This window comes from Dicentrarchus labrax, unplaced genomic scaffold (genome assembly GCF_905237075.1).
Source record: "Dicentrarchus labrax unplaced genomic scaffold, dlabrax2021, whole genome shotgun sequence".
Classification (NCBI taxonomy): domain Eukaryota; kingdom Metazoa; phylum Chordata; class Actinopteri; family Moronidae; genus Dicentrarchus; species Dicentrarchus labrax.
In genome coordinates, this window is record NW_026136704.1 from 30,076,824 (window position 1) to 30,095,230 (window position 18,407).

General features: G+C 41.5%; 1 protein-coding gene across 2 annotated transcripts in view; it reads left to right on the top strand.

Annotated features, from left to right (window-relative positions):
* The window catches only part of pak4 (p21 protein (Cdc42/Rac)-activated kinase 4), a 35,069-nt gene that overhangs the window by 10,316 nt on the left and 6,346 nt on the right, over positions 1-18,407 (top strand). For both annotated transcript variants that reach the window (XM_051398609.1, XM_051398610.1), the window contains exons 2-10: positions 8,494-8,730; positions 8,836-9,047; positions 9,292-9,499; positions 9,715-9,948; positions 10,612-11,070; positions 11,987-12,120; positions 12,553-12,679; positions 17,112-17,237; positions 17,318-17,452. In XM_051398609.1, coding sequence (XP_051254569.1) covers positions 8,530-8,730; positions 8,836-9,047; positions 9,292-9,499; positions 9,715-9,948; positions 10,612-11,070; positions 11,987-12,120; positions 12,553-12,679; positions 17,112-17,237; positions 17,318-17,452 — 1,836 coding nt within the window. In that variant the 5' untranslated portion in view covers positions 8,494-8,529. The remainder of the gene's footprint in view (positions 1-8,493; positions 8,731-8,835; positions 9,048-9,291; positions 9,500-9,714; positions 9,949-10,611; positions 11,071-11,986; positions 12,121-12,552; positions 12,680-17,111; positions 17,238-17,317; positions 17,453-18,407) is intronic.

The following is an 18,407-nucleotide window of genomic DNA, read 5'->3' on the forward strand; positions in this document are numbered from 1 at the left end:
TGAGAGAGAGAGAGAGAGAGAGAGGGGATGGTTGCCCTGTTGTTGGACTCTCCTTTAACTCTCCTCTCCCTGACTGTTGCCATTCAAACCTGTTACTGGCTGCTCATGTTTGTGACTGTCAGTGCAGCTGTTGGACTCACCGGTCATCTGTCTGTCTTTGCACAAGTGTTAGTGACACATGGAGATGAGGGGGAACAGATTTTATAGCAATGATTTACTGTTAACCCTGTGACCTCAGTGGGAAGTTTGGTACTTCTGCTCTTATGTAGAGAAAGTTTGTTTCATTTATTTTATGTTATTTAGTAGTGGTTTGGACTTCCTAGTCTGAAAAGGAAAGTGTGGTAACCAGTGGTTAATATTTTGAGTGTTGTCAGTGGAAGTTTTAAGAGTAGAAATGTGTGGTTTAGTTTTTTCTAAGACACATTTATTATTTTAGGGTGTAGGGACGGGATCTTGTTTTTATTATTAATGTACAAAACGAAGCAAATATCTTTAAATTAATTAGCAAAACTTACATTTTAGTTCTATTCAACCTCTCCTTTAGTTATATTAATTTTATTCAAGTTTTTTAGACTTCTTAAACCTAAATTAATCTGATAAACAATGGAGATGATACATAAAAATGTTATCAAATTCAAATCTCACTATGTTGCAGTACTATTGTTACACCTCTGACGTGATTTCAAACTGGTCCTCGGTGAATATTATCTCCTAATTGTCAACACTTAACATATTTAGGGTTTCACTTCTTCAGTTATGAGTTGAGGCTTCGATATGCAGTCAGTCTGTGATAAACATTAGTGTATTATAGGGTACGATAGAGTGATAGCCATTGAGTTCAAACACCATGACATGCAGCTGAATCTCCTCCTGTGTAGACAATTTGTTAGATCTGAACGATCAGGAGTATAATCTATAAATGTATGGCATTGTGGTTTGATCACATCTTCTTCAAATGACTGATGTTGCATATGAGATCTCATAATATTGACATCAGCTGGCCCGTCAGCTGGTCGATGCAGCCTCATGTCATGGGAACTTAAGTGAGTGTAACAACCAGTTCTGTAACTTAACTGCCTAATTTACTGTAATGGTAGACAGATGTAAGCAGGCCCACTTTATGTTGAAGCTGAGACTGCCACACATGCACAGTGTTGTGGACTAGTGGAAGTAAAAATACCAATACAACAATGTAAACATTACAAGTATTAAAAGTTAAAGTTCTCACTCTGCAGTGAAATATCCCCTGTGACCGATATATTATTATATATTACATTATTAGATTGGTAATACTGATGCACCAGTGTAGCTGCTCGAGGTGGAGCTTGTTTTGTCCAGTGTAATATAAAGCATAAGTAGAAATACTAAAGTAAAGTAAAAGTACCTCAAAATTGTACTTAAGTACAGTGAGTAAATGTACTTAGTTACTTTCAGCCACTGTTTTTGAACAGGCTGACGGTCGTTAGAGCAGCCAGTAGCTACAAGGTCACACAGTGTACAGTATGTTTGCACAGCACTTTATAAATCTGGGAAAGGCTGGGAGAGAGGTGCTGTCCTAAATCTGTGTGTGTGTGTGTGTGTGTGTGTGTGTGTGTGTGTGTGTGTGTGTGTGTGTGTGTGTGTGAGAGTGTGAGAGGTTGTCTGTGTTTGCAGTAGTGAGAGAACAGGCTATTAATTATCACCCCTGATTCAGCAGCAGCAAGCTAATGTAAGAGCACCATAACAACAATGGTAACCTGAATACTGCCGTCTGCTTTTTGCCATTTCACTTTTTAAAATCAGAGTCTCTGTCTGTCTCATCGGAGAGCTAATAAATAATAAAACGCCACCTCCAGAGACCATTTAGGTAAAAATAATGTGTATTAAATCTAGCGTGAGAAATTACTGCCTGACAGACGCTGGTAAAGTGTTGTTTTTTTTGTGCCTTGGCTGGTAACTTTGTGTACTCTACCAGTTGCTTTGGCATCATTTAAAGGCTATTTACTGCCTCAATTCTGGAAATGTGGTAAATTTGGGGATTTTATGTGAACAAGAGAGTTTCTGTGTAATAATTAAACTTATTCCAGTCGTCCATAAACATCAGAGATTTGCATTAGACAAGGAACCGAGTCAGCAACGCTAATAAAATGGCACCCAACCTTTAGTAACAGAATAACAGTGTTGAGAAAACTAAAAGTATTCAGTCCATGTTATGTTTTGAAACACCAGAACTTGTAATACAGGTAAATGTTTGTGCTCATTCATAAAGGATTATTTTCCTCAACAAGAACTTGACTGGACTGGATGGTCCTCTTCACAGACTTTAGTTTCCACTTTCTTGTATTTTGTTATTAATCAACTGCAAGATAACAAGTAATTAACATGGCCTTGTTACAAGTTAGGGTAATAAAATATAATCCCCCAAAAAACATCTCTGAAATTAATCATCCGGTGCCATAAAGATTTATTTTGGCCTTCTCCGTGTTCTTTGTGTCTTCTTACAAAGATAGTTATTTAAAGTATGCCTCATTGGAGCCACAGGCAGAAAATCATTACAGTGGAGGCAGGAAATGTGTGAATGCTTGCTGTCTTTGTCACGGTCGATGCTGATGAAGCATTGTTAAAGTAATGGTGTCTTTCACTTTTCCCCCAAAGGTACGATGAGGTGAACCTAATGTGATGAGATGGAGCAGACCAGTGAGGTCACCTCTGTGCTGATAATACATTTTGTAGTGAGGAAAAAAAAAACACAAAGATGTCAGACAGTGAAATTGTCCATTTAAACATTAATCTGCCACACACTGAAAAGCTAATTCTCCAATGCTAGCTCCTATGCTAACCTATGCTTTGCCTACATTTTCCATATTGATATGTAGACTCTCTTTATTAGGTACAAAGCTCATAATAATCTGCACAAAAGGACAACAAAATGAAACATTATAAACTTTGTAAGGACAGAAACAAACTGCATAAGATTGTATAGGTGTACCTAATAAAGTGGCCACTGAGTGTATGTCGATATTTTAAAAATATTCCTACTGTTTCAACCATATCGCTTATCTCTCGTTTTAGCTGACACTTCCTTTCAAACTACATTTATCATCTTGTGTAACATTTCTCATTCTTAGATAACTTGATTCCAGTTCTGGGCATATTTGAACAGGAAAAAGATTTTGATACACACTTCCTCCCTTTCATAAAAACATTTTTGTACAGCAATTACAATATTCTGAATCACCACTGTCTATTTTTAAGCTTAGCCCTTCTTTTACAAGTCATATCCACTATATTGATAACATTAAACTGCCCTTACGAATGTGGATCTGGTTCCCGACTGTATCACTGCAGCTAAATAGTATTGTTGTGACTGACGGTGTCTTTCCGAGCGTGGACCACCCATGTTACAACACTCGATCAGGCCAGAGGACAGAAGCCTCATCCAGAGCTCATCAGCCCTGGCTCTGGCCCACTAACCGGACAGGCTTTCTCACTGTTCAGCCAGGCATACACGGGAGGCAACGGAGCAATGGTTGAGTTTAGGAGAGAGAGAAAAGGGACAAGAGGGGGGAGGGTGGGAGACTATTACAGGGGGAAGGAGAGCAGGGAGAGTTTGAGAGGAATGGTGGGGGTAGACAGTGATGAGATAGTGATGGATTTCATGTAGGAGGGAGGGAAAAGACAGGGAGGCTATAACTACAGTGATTGTTGTGTACAGGGAGGGACCCTTTTTATAGCTTCTGTGTGTGTGTGTCTGTGTGTCTGTGTGTGTGTGTGTGTGTGTGTGTGTGTGTGTGTGTGTGTGTGTGTGTGTGTGTGTGTGTGTGTGTGTGTGCATTAACACTGTTTGAGTAGGTGGCAGGGTGCAGCAGTGGGACTCTTTCTGCTGTTTAAGTCTCAAGGTTTAAAAGTCCACCGTAAGATGTTTCTGTCCTATGCTGAACTTTTATCTTTGATCTCTCTGTTTGGACTTTTATTGGCACAGATTAGGATTTATTTATTGATCATAGCTTTGGATAAATATACTCTGACTTGTATCTTTGTTGCATTTAAGTCCATGTTTGACTTGAATGAGTTCAGTGTTATGTGGCTGAAACAGGCTGCTTGTCTTAATTGGTCTAAAAAAAAAAAGTATTAAATTAATTTAAATATGCAAATATGGTTGAATATATTTTTGCATTTTATTCACTCACCCTTTTATTTCTTGGTGATAACACTGTGACATTTTATCTGAAGGTCTTTAAAATGTGTTTAATCAGCTGTAAAAACTGTGATTGGTGACGACACAGTCCATGTCTATTAGACCTATGTGTTGCTCTCCTGTGGTTCTCACACAGTGTTTAGTGTTTTATGGTGATGGGGATATAGAGGGTGAGTGTGGCTGGTTGTGCCCTGGGGCTGCCTGTGTCGGGGGGGTGGGGGTGACCATACACCTGCTGCAGCTGTTAATCACTCTGTTTCACTGTGTGCCTCGAGCTCACCTGTTTCTCTATATGTCGGTGTAAGGCTTGTGCCATAAAATGTAGTGTATGTTGTTTATATTTTGATGTAATGCCTTTATTTGACACATCTTCCAACTCTCCTTAATTTACTCTCCTATTTATTTATTTTAATTGTAGTCATAATCATCAGGAACAAATAATACACATTACTTACTTATAATCTGCTTAAATGTGTACTTCTTCACATTTTTAATGTTAGGCTGACTGGTTTGTACTCCCTTTGTAGCCCGCTGGTGTAATTTTCTTCACATCTCTGTTGTTTTTATTTCCCGACACTGCATCTGCATTTATCGTCCACTTAGTGAGCTACACTGAATTACATACTCGGGCTCACATTGTCACGTAAAGCCCTTCAATTTGCACCCACACAGTTATGTTTATTCTTACTACAAACAGTCAACTATGATGCATGCCACCTAGTGAATAAAGTTCTCTCTCAAGTCAAACAGGATCTTCTGAAGGCAGAGTAAACATTCGGCCTTCATTACATCTAAACCTTATCGTGTTTTGGCTCTTGACGGCAGCAGTAAAATCTTGTTTTTCACTACCAGCCCTCGAGCTTAAGAGCTCCAGATATCTCCACATGGTTTAAAAAGCCACAATCCTCTGTTTCCCAGCCAGACCGCTGTCTGTGAATATGAGACGCTCAATGTCACTCTCAATCCCCACATGACTATTTTATGTTCTGATTTACAGCCCGTTGAAGCGCCTTATTGAAGATATTACAACTCAACCCATTAACTAACAACCCTTCACTGTTCTCTTTCCATTAATAATCATAGGGTGCATGTGCATATTGGTTTATGTTATTGTACCCTGCAGGTGATAATTTCTCCACCCACCTCCTCCAGTCTTCATTAATTTCATCCTCCCTTTAAGGCGCTAGTTACTATCTGTGTCCCAGAGTTCGGATGCATTGATTGACTGTTAGTGCTGTTTCAGCCAAACACTAATGATAGGCCTCTACAGTGATTTATACGCCTCCTCTCTGTTGTCACTAGAGTCATTATGACTGTAAGGAGACATTTATCACCAGTGTTGTAACCTCGCTGTTATGAGATAGTTTTTTGCTTATGGTTGTAAAATCCAGAGTTGGTAGTTGTGCGGAGACAACAAGAGACGTAACTCAACATGTATCCTAATGTGGACGTAACTTCACTGTGCTACTGTGGTGTGGTTGGATGACATGAAGTGACCAAATCTGATTGATTGTGTTTAAAAAACTTTGAAAAAATTGTTGTGACAAGATGGAAAACATGTAAAACATTGAGTACAATACATGGTGATTTATATCCTCATTCTTTGTTCTTGTTCATTGTATAATTAGATAGTAATTTATAAGTAAAGCTGTCTATTAAACTACTCGCACACAACATGGTGGAGGATATAAGCTGTTTTCTTCCATCCTAACCAGTTTGATTTGTGTGGGAAAAGTCTTTAGGAAGTGGATTAGTTGCACTGTCCTGCGGGCTTGGCACAGTGTAATAATTATTATGTTATGTATTCAATAATAAATATGGATATTGGCGGTTTATCCTGGTTTCTTTGTGCTGTTTATGTGAAGAGCGTTGTGTGAGGGTTTTTGCCGGGGCTGCGTTGTTGGCTGTGAACTTGGTTTTTTCTCTGTGTGTTCCTGGGCGGGGTCCTTGTTAGACTTCAAACACTCATGCTGTGAAAGGCTTTATTAATACTGCAGATTGTGAGCTCAGCAGCATGACTCATGCCCTCTCTAACTTATGACCCGCCCAAAATCACCCTCTCTCACTCAGCTCGCCCACCATCCGCCTGTCCCCCTTTCTGCTCCTCACATCCCTTCATCTTTTTCATTGCTTTGTTTTTAACTTCCTCATGTTTTTTGTTGTTTTCTTTTAAAGACAGGCTGACTATTTTGTAGAAAAACAAGAAGAAGAAGAGGCTGTGGCAGACCTTTAACAGGCTAACTGCCCCACCTCTCCTGTTGCCCCCTCTGGTCAGTTGCCCAGCGGGGGCCTGATTCTGCCTATAACACACCGATCACCAGCGATCTCTCTCTGTTTGACTACTGGGAGTGTCATGTTTGATTCCCACTGACAAAAGCAGAGAGTGAGACCTGAGCTGGGCCTCAGAGGATAGTTTGTAAATCCACCATCAGTTTTTATTCCAGCCACCCTCAATAGCAGCAGATTTCAATGATTACACTTAGGGTTGCACGAAATGGTCATATTGTGATTATTTTCACATTTATTATGATGATGGGGAATGATTATTTTCACAACACAAATTTCATTTTCACTTAAAACTAAAATCTCTGCAGCATTGCAGTACTAAAATAGTAGTATAGAGTTATAATGTCACACATTTACCTTTAAATAATAACAGCTTCTGTGATTTAGATTTTGCACTTTGATTGTGCATCCTTAATTTCACTAATCAACCATCATTCATTTTATCATTTTTACTTTTCCTACGGTGACATATCACAATGTTTTCTGTGCAACTCAAGTTGAGGGTACATTTTGAGGCTACAATGACTATACTACGATACTTTGGTTGGGACCCTCAGCAGCCCTCCTTGGACCCCGGTCCTGTTGCAACCATCAGATATGAAGTTGTCCTCAAAGGAAAATGTCACCAGGCAGAATGTTTTAGATAACAGGGCTGGGAAAAGTTCTCACAGACATTCTCCATCTCTTTCACACTCTGATAAGTTAAAGTCAGAATTATTTTTAAATAAAACAAAATGCAGAACAGAGTATACATCTGTTTAATCTGACAGAAAGTGAGCTGTCAACAGTCGGTGCTAAATCAGTGCACATACACAACAGAGCGAGTGACACCTGAGCGGGGACAGCCTCGTTCTCATTGTCGTCATTTTGACAGACAGGGTGGGAAAACTTCTGTCACAATCTATTATTACTAGTTATTTTAATTTGTGACTGATAGTGAGAAATACAGCCTTTGTAATAGCATTTAAATACAATAAAACAACTCGATCACAATAACATTTATTATACAGAACTTATAGATTATGTATTTTTAAGGACATGGAGAGAAAAGATGAACAGAGACCGTGAAGGCGCTTTTCATGTCAGCACCCTCAAAGCGGATGAATGATTTTGACCTCCTTGCTTCCACTTGCTTCCCCAGAAACATGCTGCTTGCTGATAAACGTTACCCATATTGTTTGTTCTTCATTCTTCATCGCATCAGTCACTCTTTTTTCAACTTGTTTATCAACCATATTACTGTTTTTGGGCTTTCCAAAGAAACTTTGGACACTCAGCTGCTGTGACATTCGGCTTGTAGTGATACAGCAAGGAGACAAGGAGGCCTTGCTTGTAATATTATTAGACAATAGCTTATTAATATGCATCAACTGGACAGTCTACTACAGGTGGTCTGCATGTGTTTATTGACTGTGTTGCATGTGAATTACAGTAGCTCGCCCTCGGTTTTAATCTGTCAAAATGCTGGTTGTGTTGTTATGTCCATTAGGAGACTCTGCATTGTCCTGTCATTAGTAATGGGAGACTAGCAGTGAGCCCATTGTTCAGCCTGCTGATGACCTTCAGCTAAAGGTCACAACTGTTTAATGCCGGTACGCTGCTGAATGCTCAATGGGCCGAAATAAGCCAGTTGGGTGGTCATTTATAGGCTGAACTACAAACTCATACAAAGCGTTTTTATTGGGATGATTTGAGGTTTGCAGATATTGTAATGTCATTGTTTTATAAGCTGTCTGTCAGTGAATTATATATATTGGGTTTAACTCTCAATAACACCCAATACTGGTTTCTTAGCTTCTGTAAATGCTGATCAAGTTTTTGAAATGTCGACAATGTGTATTTTTACACAGTGTATGTCAGTGGATATTTAAAAAAGACAGTACTGTGGTGTTTTCCAAAGTTTGCTGTCTATGCTTCCCTGTATGCACGTGTACTTTGTTTTACATACACTGCTGGTAAGTTTGTACATTTGAATATTTTCCTTAGTCCTTCCTGCTAACTCTCCTCTCTTTCCTGCTTCCTCCCTGCAGGTCTGATGCTCGGCTGCAGCTGCCTCAGCCGCCATCATGTTCACCAAAAAGAAGAAGTCTCGTATCCAGATCTCCGCTCCGTCTAACTTTGAGCACCGCGTACATACAGACTTTGACGAGCAGGAGCAGAAGTTTGTCGGGTTGCCGCGGCAATGGCAGTCGCTCATCGAAGACACAGCCAAAAGGCCCAAACCGTTCATCGATGTGACTGTCATCACTACTGTAGAGCCACGCAAGGTAGGATGAACATAATTCATATAGAACACTATCATATGCATAAAATCCAACTTTTCCCTCATCCTGTCGTCCGCTATTTTTTATATTATTTCTCAAAATCTCCAGACTATTGTACGTGGCAGCAAACTCGGAGTGGACGGCTCTCTGACGTGGCTGCTGGATGAGTTTGACACCATGTCTGTGACTCGCTCCAACTCCCTGCGACGAGGCAGCCCTCCCACCCAGCCCCGCAAGGACTCTACCTCTTCAGGAGGAGGAGGGCAGGAGAACGGAGATCCTCACCACAGACACTACTCTCACTCAGACAGACAAGACAGGTAAGGAGTTGAACTGCACCTCCAGGGGGATTAAAAGCACAGGTTCTTAATTAAAATAAGATTTGAAGGACTTGATAATTGTGTATTTGCTGTCTGCTTGTTTCTTCAGCAGCAGCATGTTGCACAGATCTTGTATCATCATAATTTTACACACAGGAACAAAGCAGAGATTTTGTCAATATAAACCAATGAGCTGTTGCACCACAAGTATCTGTGCTGACCTTTGGATCACTCTGCTTCTCAGAGACAGACCCAGACCAGACCACCATAGTGAAGGAGATCCCCGCCAGGGTCAGCGTGCAGTCCGTCTTCCTCAGTTGGACGACGGAGTCCAGGGTCGACCCCAGCAGCAGCCCCGGGGCCAAGAGCCAAGCCGGGCCCACAGGGACAGGCCAGGCTCCGGCCCCCCTCCTCCCCCTCACAGAGACAGAGCGCATCGGGACCGGGACCAGGTAGGGACTGAAGCTGAACCCTGGACCCAGCCCCTCATCTTCATACTTACTAAGAGTAAAGTCGTAGGACTCACAGGGCTCTCTTTCCTGCAGTCTTATCCTTGTGTGTATTTACCTCCTCACGTCGCTAATAACAAAGAAAGGGAATCTAGGAAGGGCTTGCATACTTCCCAGTAATCTCTCTCATCTCTCACCTAAACTCTGCTTCTCTTCAGGAGCAGGTCGTTCACAGAGATCAACCCAGTGACCACAGGCCAAAGTCTAGCTACGTGCCACGGGATGGCAGCCCTCAGTCTCCCAGGGACAAGAGGCCTCTCTCTGGGCCCAACATCCGCACCCCAAACCTGCCAGTAACGGAGGGGGTGATGAAGACTGCCCAGCAGACAACACGGCCATTTAACACCTACCCAAGGACAGACAGTGAGGGCGGACGCAGCCCCACAGGACAGGTAGGGACGGGACGGCATGAACACAAAGACAGACAGGAAGAAAGGCTGCTGTTTCCAGCCAGGACAGGTACAAGGAGAAACAGCAGCCCTGAGGGAAGCTATTGACTGAGAGAAAACAGCAGACAGGTGCAAATTGAGCCACTGGCTGATGAATGATAGCTCTTATCACCTTGCTCTTTGTTCTTTGGGTCAGATTTATCCGCTTCTGTCCTGGTTTTTCGCTCCTGAAAGCTGTTAGTGATGATTGCGTGTCTCTATGCTGTTCAAGTTCAGGGTTTTCATCAGTGATTTTCCCATCACATTCATACTACAGAATATGTCCCCTTTTTTTGTTTTGCCTGTACACCTCGCAGGCAATTTTACAAATCAATGAACAGGACTGCTTTATGGCATTATTGGATTTTAAAATGTTTTCTGTATCTTTGTGATACCCACCTTGTTTTACCAGGAATATTATTTTCTAGAAAAGACAAAAACATTAATTTTGGCCAATAAACTCATTTCCATTATTAGCACTATATAATAATATATATTGATATTGTGAAATAGAAATACATATTTAGTGATAGATGATTAAATCCATATCGCCACCACCTACTATTTAAACTTTATACTTGGTGTATGTTGTGTTTGTGATGACGCTCTCCTCTCTGTTTCTTAAAGCCGGGTCGACACCATGAATCCTCTCCTCAAAATGGCCCCTCCGGCGGCTCCGCCCGAGGGTCCTCCGGCTCCAAGCCCCCTGTAAGCCACCCTCACCCTCATCACACTTCCCACCCAAGCCTGACCTCTGAGGCCACCCAGAACCCACACACCCCTCACCCCAATGTTCCAGCCCCGCGACCTCCTGTGCCCTCTGGGCCCCCAGCATCAAGTGCTCCATCTCAGGGCCGCTCTCCGCAGAGGGAGCCCCAGAGGGTTTCCCATGAGCAGTTCAGAGCGGCGCTACAGATGGTGGTAGATCCTGGTGATCCGCGTACCTACCTGGACCACTACATTAAGATAGGGGAAGGGTCCACGGGCATCGTGTGTATCGCCACAGTGAAGACCACAGGGAAACTGGTCGCTGTGAAGAAGATGGACCTGAGGAAACAACAGCGCAGAGAACTCCTCTTCAACGAGGTAAGAGTTCACGATGGAGTGAATACAGTGTGGTAGACGCTGTGATTCATTTCCAAACACACTATAAGAGCTAATACAACACAAGATGTTTTATCTTCCTTGGTATTACTTTATGTATGTCTTGTCACAAATAATTAATAATTTTATGTAATTAAAAGTCTTAAGTTCTGTTTTCTGTGATATTTTGGTTAGAACCACTGTAAAAGAGTTTTATCCCACATTTTAATACAATTAGTGGCCACTTTATTAGGTATACAACAGCTCTACCATCATTTACCTTTACAAAGTTTATAATGTCCAGTTTTGTTCAGCTTGTTTTGAAATTTGTATATTCAACTTTTGGATCACAGAAATTGAGGTTACAGTTAAAGGTGCTGTTGTACTGGACCAATGTTTTTGTCTTCCTTATTGCAGTTCAGTACAACACTATCACTAACTATGACCTCAATGTTAAAACATACAATTAACACCCCTAAAAGTCGACTTTATGGCAGAACATTTGAGTATTTACTGTGATACATTGTCTAACGAGATGAATATAGTGCCTTTTAAAAAAAAAACAAAAAAAAAAAAAACAGAACAATGTTCTTCCTCTTGTTTTTATAAATATTAAATTCAAACTAAAAAGTAGATCCCAAACTTCCACACAAAACAAGGTATGGTAGCTGTTTCACCCTCAGCTCATACAGCATTTAGACATAAAATCATTGAATAACAAGACTCACACTCACATGAGCGTCTGACTGTAACTTTACTGTAACTTTACACTTGAATCAGCTAATGAACAATCAGGCAGAGCTTCAGTGTTAATGGTTGTTGATCGATGCAACATAAACCTGCCGTCTTTTTAAAATCTAATGAGTAAACTAACTATACCCCTGTCTGTGTGTCCCATCTGTTTCCGTGGTAACTGAAGGTGGTAATCATGCGGGACTATCACCATGAGAACGTGGTGGAGATGTACAACAGCTACCTGGTGGGAGACGAGCTCTGGGTCGTCATGGAGTTCCTGGAGGGAGGAGCTCTCACTGACATTGTGACACACACCAGGTGAGGGAGAATTTATGTAGCATCTCCCAACCTTTTTTTTTTTTTTTTTTACCACTGTCGGTGGATAAAAGATATTGTATTCCATGTAATCAATATTTTCATGTGATTTAGGGCTTTTTTTATTTGTAATGAAAACTGTTTTCTTCCATAAGAGGGCAGTGTTTCCTAATTTATTCTGCACAGAGAGACAAATCACCATGTCCTTTGTCAGATTGAAATGTTTATGTTTTCCTGATTTCTTGAGCCCTTTTTGCTTGACTGTATCTCTCTAAACTGCCAAACACAGGCACAATGTTAAAAAGGTTGTATTTGTGACTGCTACACATCATCAATATGGCTTCAGAAATGGTCACCTCGGACTGTAGAGGGATCTAGAAAGAAACAGGTGGTGAAAACTGACATGTTATCTCTGGTGTCTCCTTCCCTCTCCAGGATGAACGAGGAGCAGATTGCTACAGTGTGTTTGTCTGTCCTGAAGGCCTTGTCTGTCCTCCACACACAGGGTGTGATCCACAGAGACATCAAGAGTGACTCCATCCTCCTCACTCATGACGGCCGGGTATGTAACCTCACACTGCTTGTTGTTTTTTTTTAATAACACCGGATAAAACAGCTTTATCTTTGTGCTTTCTAAGCAGGAAACGCAGTTTATAAAAGAAATTAAGAAGTGACAAAAATAACCTCACCAGTCACCGAAAAGAAGAGAAGAGTATAGCTTCACAGAAATTAATTAATATTAAAGCTGCAAGCAGCGTTGGGCGTGACCTTGCACTCCACGCAACTCGGGGCGTGCTGCAGCTGCGTCACGTGCCGTCGTTACACGTGCGGACCACAACATGAAAATTTCACGTAAATCTGCTCAGAATCGCCACGCAGTGCTTACTTTCTGTTGCCAGTTGATGGCGTTATCAATGTCTGAATGTTGTCATGTAGACGTGTTCAAAGCGGGACTCTTATCAAACACGTGATGTTTCATTGAGATTGGACCACGTACACTGAAGTTATGAGGACGTGTTGAGGTCGAGACTGTTACATAATATGAAGTTTATTGGAGATTGGACATTGCACACTGAAGTTATGAGTATTGATTTATGGCGAATCGGCTGAATTCGACAAGTCGTCACTGGCACGCGGTTTGATGTACAGTCACAAATAGCACAACTTTTAATCAGCACCATGTTTTGACTGTACTGACCAATTTTGAAGTAGATCCGATGAATTGCCTCGGAGGAGTTTGTTCAAATACAAGGCGAAAGGTTTGCCGAAAGTCAAAATGACTATCAAAATAGCCGACTTCCCATGGGGTTTGGGGGTATGGGTCCAAGAGGCTTTTTTGTACGTCTCAGCATGTTTCACGTGCCTACCGAGTTTCATACATATCGGTGAAACGTGGCGTCTGGGCTGCTTTTTTAAAAATCCTGTAGGGGGCGCTACAAACACGACGAACATGATTTTTGGTATGTGAGCTACAGGCACTAGTCTACATGTGCCCTGTGAATTTCATATTCATAACTATTACAGTCTCCGCACAGTGATCTACCATGCCACCAGAGCGCCACCTAGTGGGGAGATTGTTGATTCATTTATTAGCGAGCCTCAGGGAGCCATGGGCAATCATCGTACCAAGTTTCTTTGAAATCACATGTGCCGATGCAGAGATATAAACCTCTTCATTTTAAAGAGCGCCACCTTGTGGCGATGTCCTGAAATTGTGCATGATGTCTAAGGACGACATGGGGAACTATGGACCCAAGCTTGGTGTCAATCGGACATACCAATGTGGAGAAATGGTCCACTTCCTATTTTGAAATGTTCAAATTACTTTTTTTGCCAGGGCGGTCCCCAGATGCTACGTGAAAAATTACGTACGAATCGGACAAAGCACATAGGAGGAACACAAAAAAGGAGTTTATGGACTTTTCGCGCTCTAGCAAAAACAAATTAAAGGCAGAAGTGGGCGTGGCCTATATGGGGAGATTCAGCTCCATTCACCGAACTCGTGGATATAAGGTTTTTGAATGTCCGACAAACGATGTGGGAGTTATTAAGTAACCAAAAAGGTCAAAATACTTTTCTCAATAGTAGCGCCACCTAGTGGCCGACCCGAAAGCGACGCATAGAATATCACATTTTTCACCAGGCCTGACAAATAAAATTGAGTTTTCGTAGATGTCCAGGGGGGTGAAAACGCAGTCAAAGGCGCTAAAAATAATAATAGGTAAGAATTCTAGCAAATACAATAGGTCCCTAAATATATTTCACTTTCTAAATTATTAGCACTGCACATCTGCTTTGTCAAACCACAACACTGTGGCTGAGGCAGCACTTTTCCTCGGCATAAAACCAGAACGGGAAGCATTTGAACAACTCGTAGCAGGACAAACACTGGTGTCTCTAATAAAATAAATCATTGATCTGCTCCATTGAAATGGTCCAGTCTGCACAATACTAAAGACCTGTGACAGCACATTTAAATTGAATGCAGCAACCATCAATGTTATTGGAAACACTTGTGCTTTTCTGGCAATGACTTGTCAAAATGTCTGCTGTGAAAAAGGCTTCAAGGGTGCATTTAATGGACAGAGAGGTGCTCTTTGGTCACTCATCTTCAGAGTTTGTCTCACAGGATGCACAAACTCAGCACTGCACCTCAGCCAGAGAGAACTTCACCAATTATACAAGAATAAAAGGAATTTGGAAAAGGGAACTAAAGGCTTCTGTTAACCACTACTGTAGAGGGAGGGTAGATGCCAAATCACTTCCTGCCTGTTGACAACCAAGTTTCTGCTTTTTACAGCAAATGAAACTAACAAGGTTGCATAGCAAAACTAGGACGATCTTCTGGTGTGTCACAGCTAGCATCAAGTACATTACATAGTCTGGTGCTGTTACTGGTTCTCTGTGCAGAATGCATAATGTGTCATTGTGCTGAGGTGAGGTTTCAGCAGCACTATAACGATGCATTTTGGACAAGGATAATAAGCTAAGGCAAGCCTCCTGCTAAATGTCGTCAGTGCTTTGGTGTTTGTCACATTTTTTGAATGATTGGGTGAATTTAAGGGTTTGAAATGAGTCATTTTCAGCCCAGTGCACCACATCCACATTCAGTCATTCAGCATGTGCAGGTTGAGATCACAGATGTGATATCTAATTCTGGCCTTTACATCTGTTATTTGTTAAGTACCGACTGTTGTTACCCAGCAGCAAACAACTCTCTATCTCTATATATATATTAATGACATCCAGAGCAGAGAATGATGTCTCACTCCATCTCTCAAGCATTGCTTCTCTATCAACTCTATCTACTAATCTACATGCAGTCTGTTTCACGGCTATTTTTGCATCTACCTCAGTGTATTAAGGGTTTTTTCTGACCAGCAAATTTGAATGATGTGCATTTTATGAACTGGGAGGTAGAATTTGTGTAACGCTCGCACATTTGTTATGGTCCAAGGTCCTGGTGCTCTGTGCGGCATCCAGTCTGAAAGTCATAAACTACACCATTAATTCATAGCAGGAGTTTGTCTTCCACTGATTAATTCACATTATTCATATTCTAAATGGTTTCTGATGAAGTTAGGTCTTAATTAACTCAACGTTTGTTAACTCAACTCAGTTTTTTTTGCCGAGTTTGTTGTAGCATCATAAACTATATGTGCAAGTCATACATGCGATGCTAAGATGAGCTAACGTGTAAACCACAGCGTCCTTGATGACAGCTGAGGAATGTTTGTGGTTTTGATGTCTTTTATGAGTTGTGGTTTCACCCATCGCCTCGGCCTCCAGCAGTATGCATGGCCAGGCAGGTTCCTACAGTGACACCTAAGTGCTTCGTCTACACTGTTGTTGCTCTGTGAGGCAGAAAAAGCACCGACGGGGGAAACTGCTTCATGTTGCTCATACTCCTGCTAATGAGCTTCTCAGAGGAGTTGTGCGTGTGATCGGTGTCAATCATTTAAAACTGAATGAAAGAATAATGTGTGCCGTTATCTCTCTGCACCAAAGGGTTTAAATATCTTAACACTAGTAATATAAGAGCAGTGGGGTTTTCTTTTTATCCTCATAACTGACTATTTTTATCAGTAGTGTTCAGGAAGACCTCAGATCTCGGGTCACACATTCACACAGGGTTTGGTTTGAGTTGTTGCTTGTGATTTGGTATGGGGAAGCAGACTCAACCAAGCCTGAAGTGTTTCTCGTCAGTGGGGGGGGGGTTGTCTGAATGCACCTGTGGGGGATATCTGTGAGAATCTCACTTCTTAAAAAAGTAGGTCAAGAGACAGTCAATCTCTGTTCTGGTTGACTTGAACTTACTCTCAGCTTTGTAGGTAAAAATGTTGTTTCTGAAGCTCTGGTCATCAGTGGCGGCCATCAAATGTTAGAGCTGTCTGTGTATTTGACCCTTCATACAAGTGTGCACCACTTCTCAGAGCTAGTTCGTTTCATTTCTCTTTCCGAGCCATCTGAGGGTAGCAGTCGGCCTTGTGGGCAACATCAAAGGCGGGTTCTCTGTCTAGATACCCAACCATGCACAGACATTCTCAGAAAGAAGGCAGCGACTGACTGGTCCACTCGGCCGTTGATGCATGAGAAGGAAGCCGTGCCTCAGATAATCAAATTGAATATTTTTATGCAGCTGAAACTTTATTGAGCTTTGCGTCATCTGTTCATAATCACAATGGAAATGTACTATACTGAAAGAATGTATAATATAGAATAATATAATATAATATGCACTGTGAGTCAGATTGCCTTCCCCTCAGTGCCAGACAGTCCTTCAGACTTTCTTCTTTAGCCCTCCTAACAGTTTCAGGGACACTTTCTGCTTTGACAAGCAGTAAAATGTATAAAGGATGTAGATGCATGGAGTTATTGTATTTCTTCAACTTCACACACATACTCATGATCACTATGGTGGGTCCCTTCTGTGACAATGAATCTCGACATCCATGTACTTCTTCTTTTTCCTCCACGGCTCATTTTGTCTCCAGGTGAAGCTGTCAGACTTCGGCTTCTGTGCTCAGGTGTCTAAGGAAGTGCAGAGAAGGAAGTCTCTGGTTGGAACACCGTACTGGATGGCACCAGAGCTCATATCCAGACTGCCTTATGGACCAGAGGTAATACTCACGCTGTTTCCCTGCAGATTTTACTGTTATTTGAGCATCTAAAGTTGACCGTCTCTTCTCACTGTGTCCAGGTGGATATCTGGTCTCTGGGTATCATGGTCATAGAGATGGTTGATGGGGAGCCGCCGTACTTCAATGAGCCGCCACTCAAAGCCATGAAAATGATTCGAGACAACCTGCCTCCCAAACTGAAGAACCTGCACAAGGTACAAAGACATCATTCATCAGATGTCATTATACCATCAAACACACATCTGGATTCTTTGTTGTTTCCCTTAAACAACACAATCAGATATATTGTTAATATTGTTTAATATTGATTATCTGCCGATACAGAGTCCCGATCCAATAAGTTTTTTTTAGATAATACAGTGCGCAGTGCACACTTAAAGTACATTCAGGTTATTACAATCAATCCAAGGCAAAACAAATTGAAGAGCTCTGCATTGCATTACGAAAACAAAACTGTTATCTTTTTGCCTCGTCGTAGTCTGGAGGGAGTTTTTCTCTCCAGTGTTCGGTGCTTCGGTGCAGCTTTTTACCTGAGTTACCCGAATGAACTGTCTGTATTCTATTGAGCGGTTATTACCGTTGTCTTTACTTCTTTTGCGTGAATTACATTAATTAATTACTCTTATCGGCTTTTTGTTCGTGGGACCTTTGCTGTACTTGCAGTGACGCATTGAATCTGTCCTCCGAGCAGGGGCAGCCCAGTTTCACTTTGGGCTGTGCGGTGCATGACAGTTTCCTGAGTAAAAACAGCTGTGTGTTGATGTAAAAAAAAACCAAAAGATCTTGTCGGGTCAATAAAGTTCAACATAACTGATACCTATCGGTTAAAAAATGAGACATTGAGACATCCCTGACATTAATCCTCTGACAGCCTGCAGTTGGTCTTGTTTGTAACAACGCTGGCAGTGAGGAAAGAGTTTGATTACAACGTTTTCATTATTGCAGCAGTTATTCAGGAGCCTTAAGGGTTGAAAAGAGTAACTACTTTAAAGAAGTGTTGAGTAATCAGTTACTTGTGTGTGTTCGCTGTCCAATAATTAAGCAACTGACAGTGAAGGTTGTTTGTGTGAAGTTTGTGTCTTGAAATCGGGCTTGGGGAGTAACAGATTACATCCAATAGAGTTATCACACAAAAAACTATAAAATAGA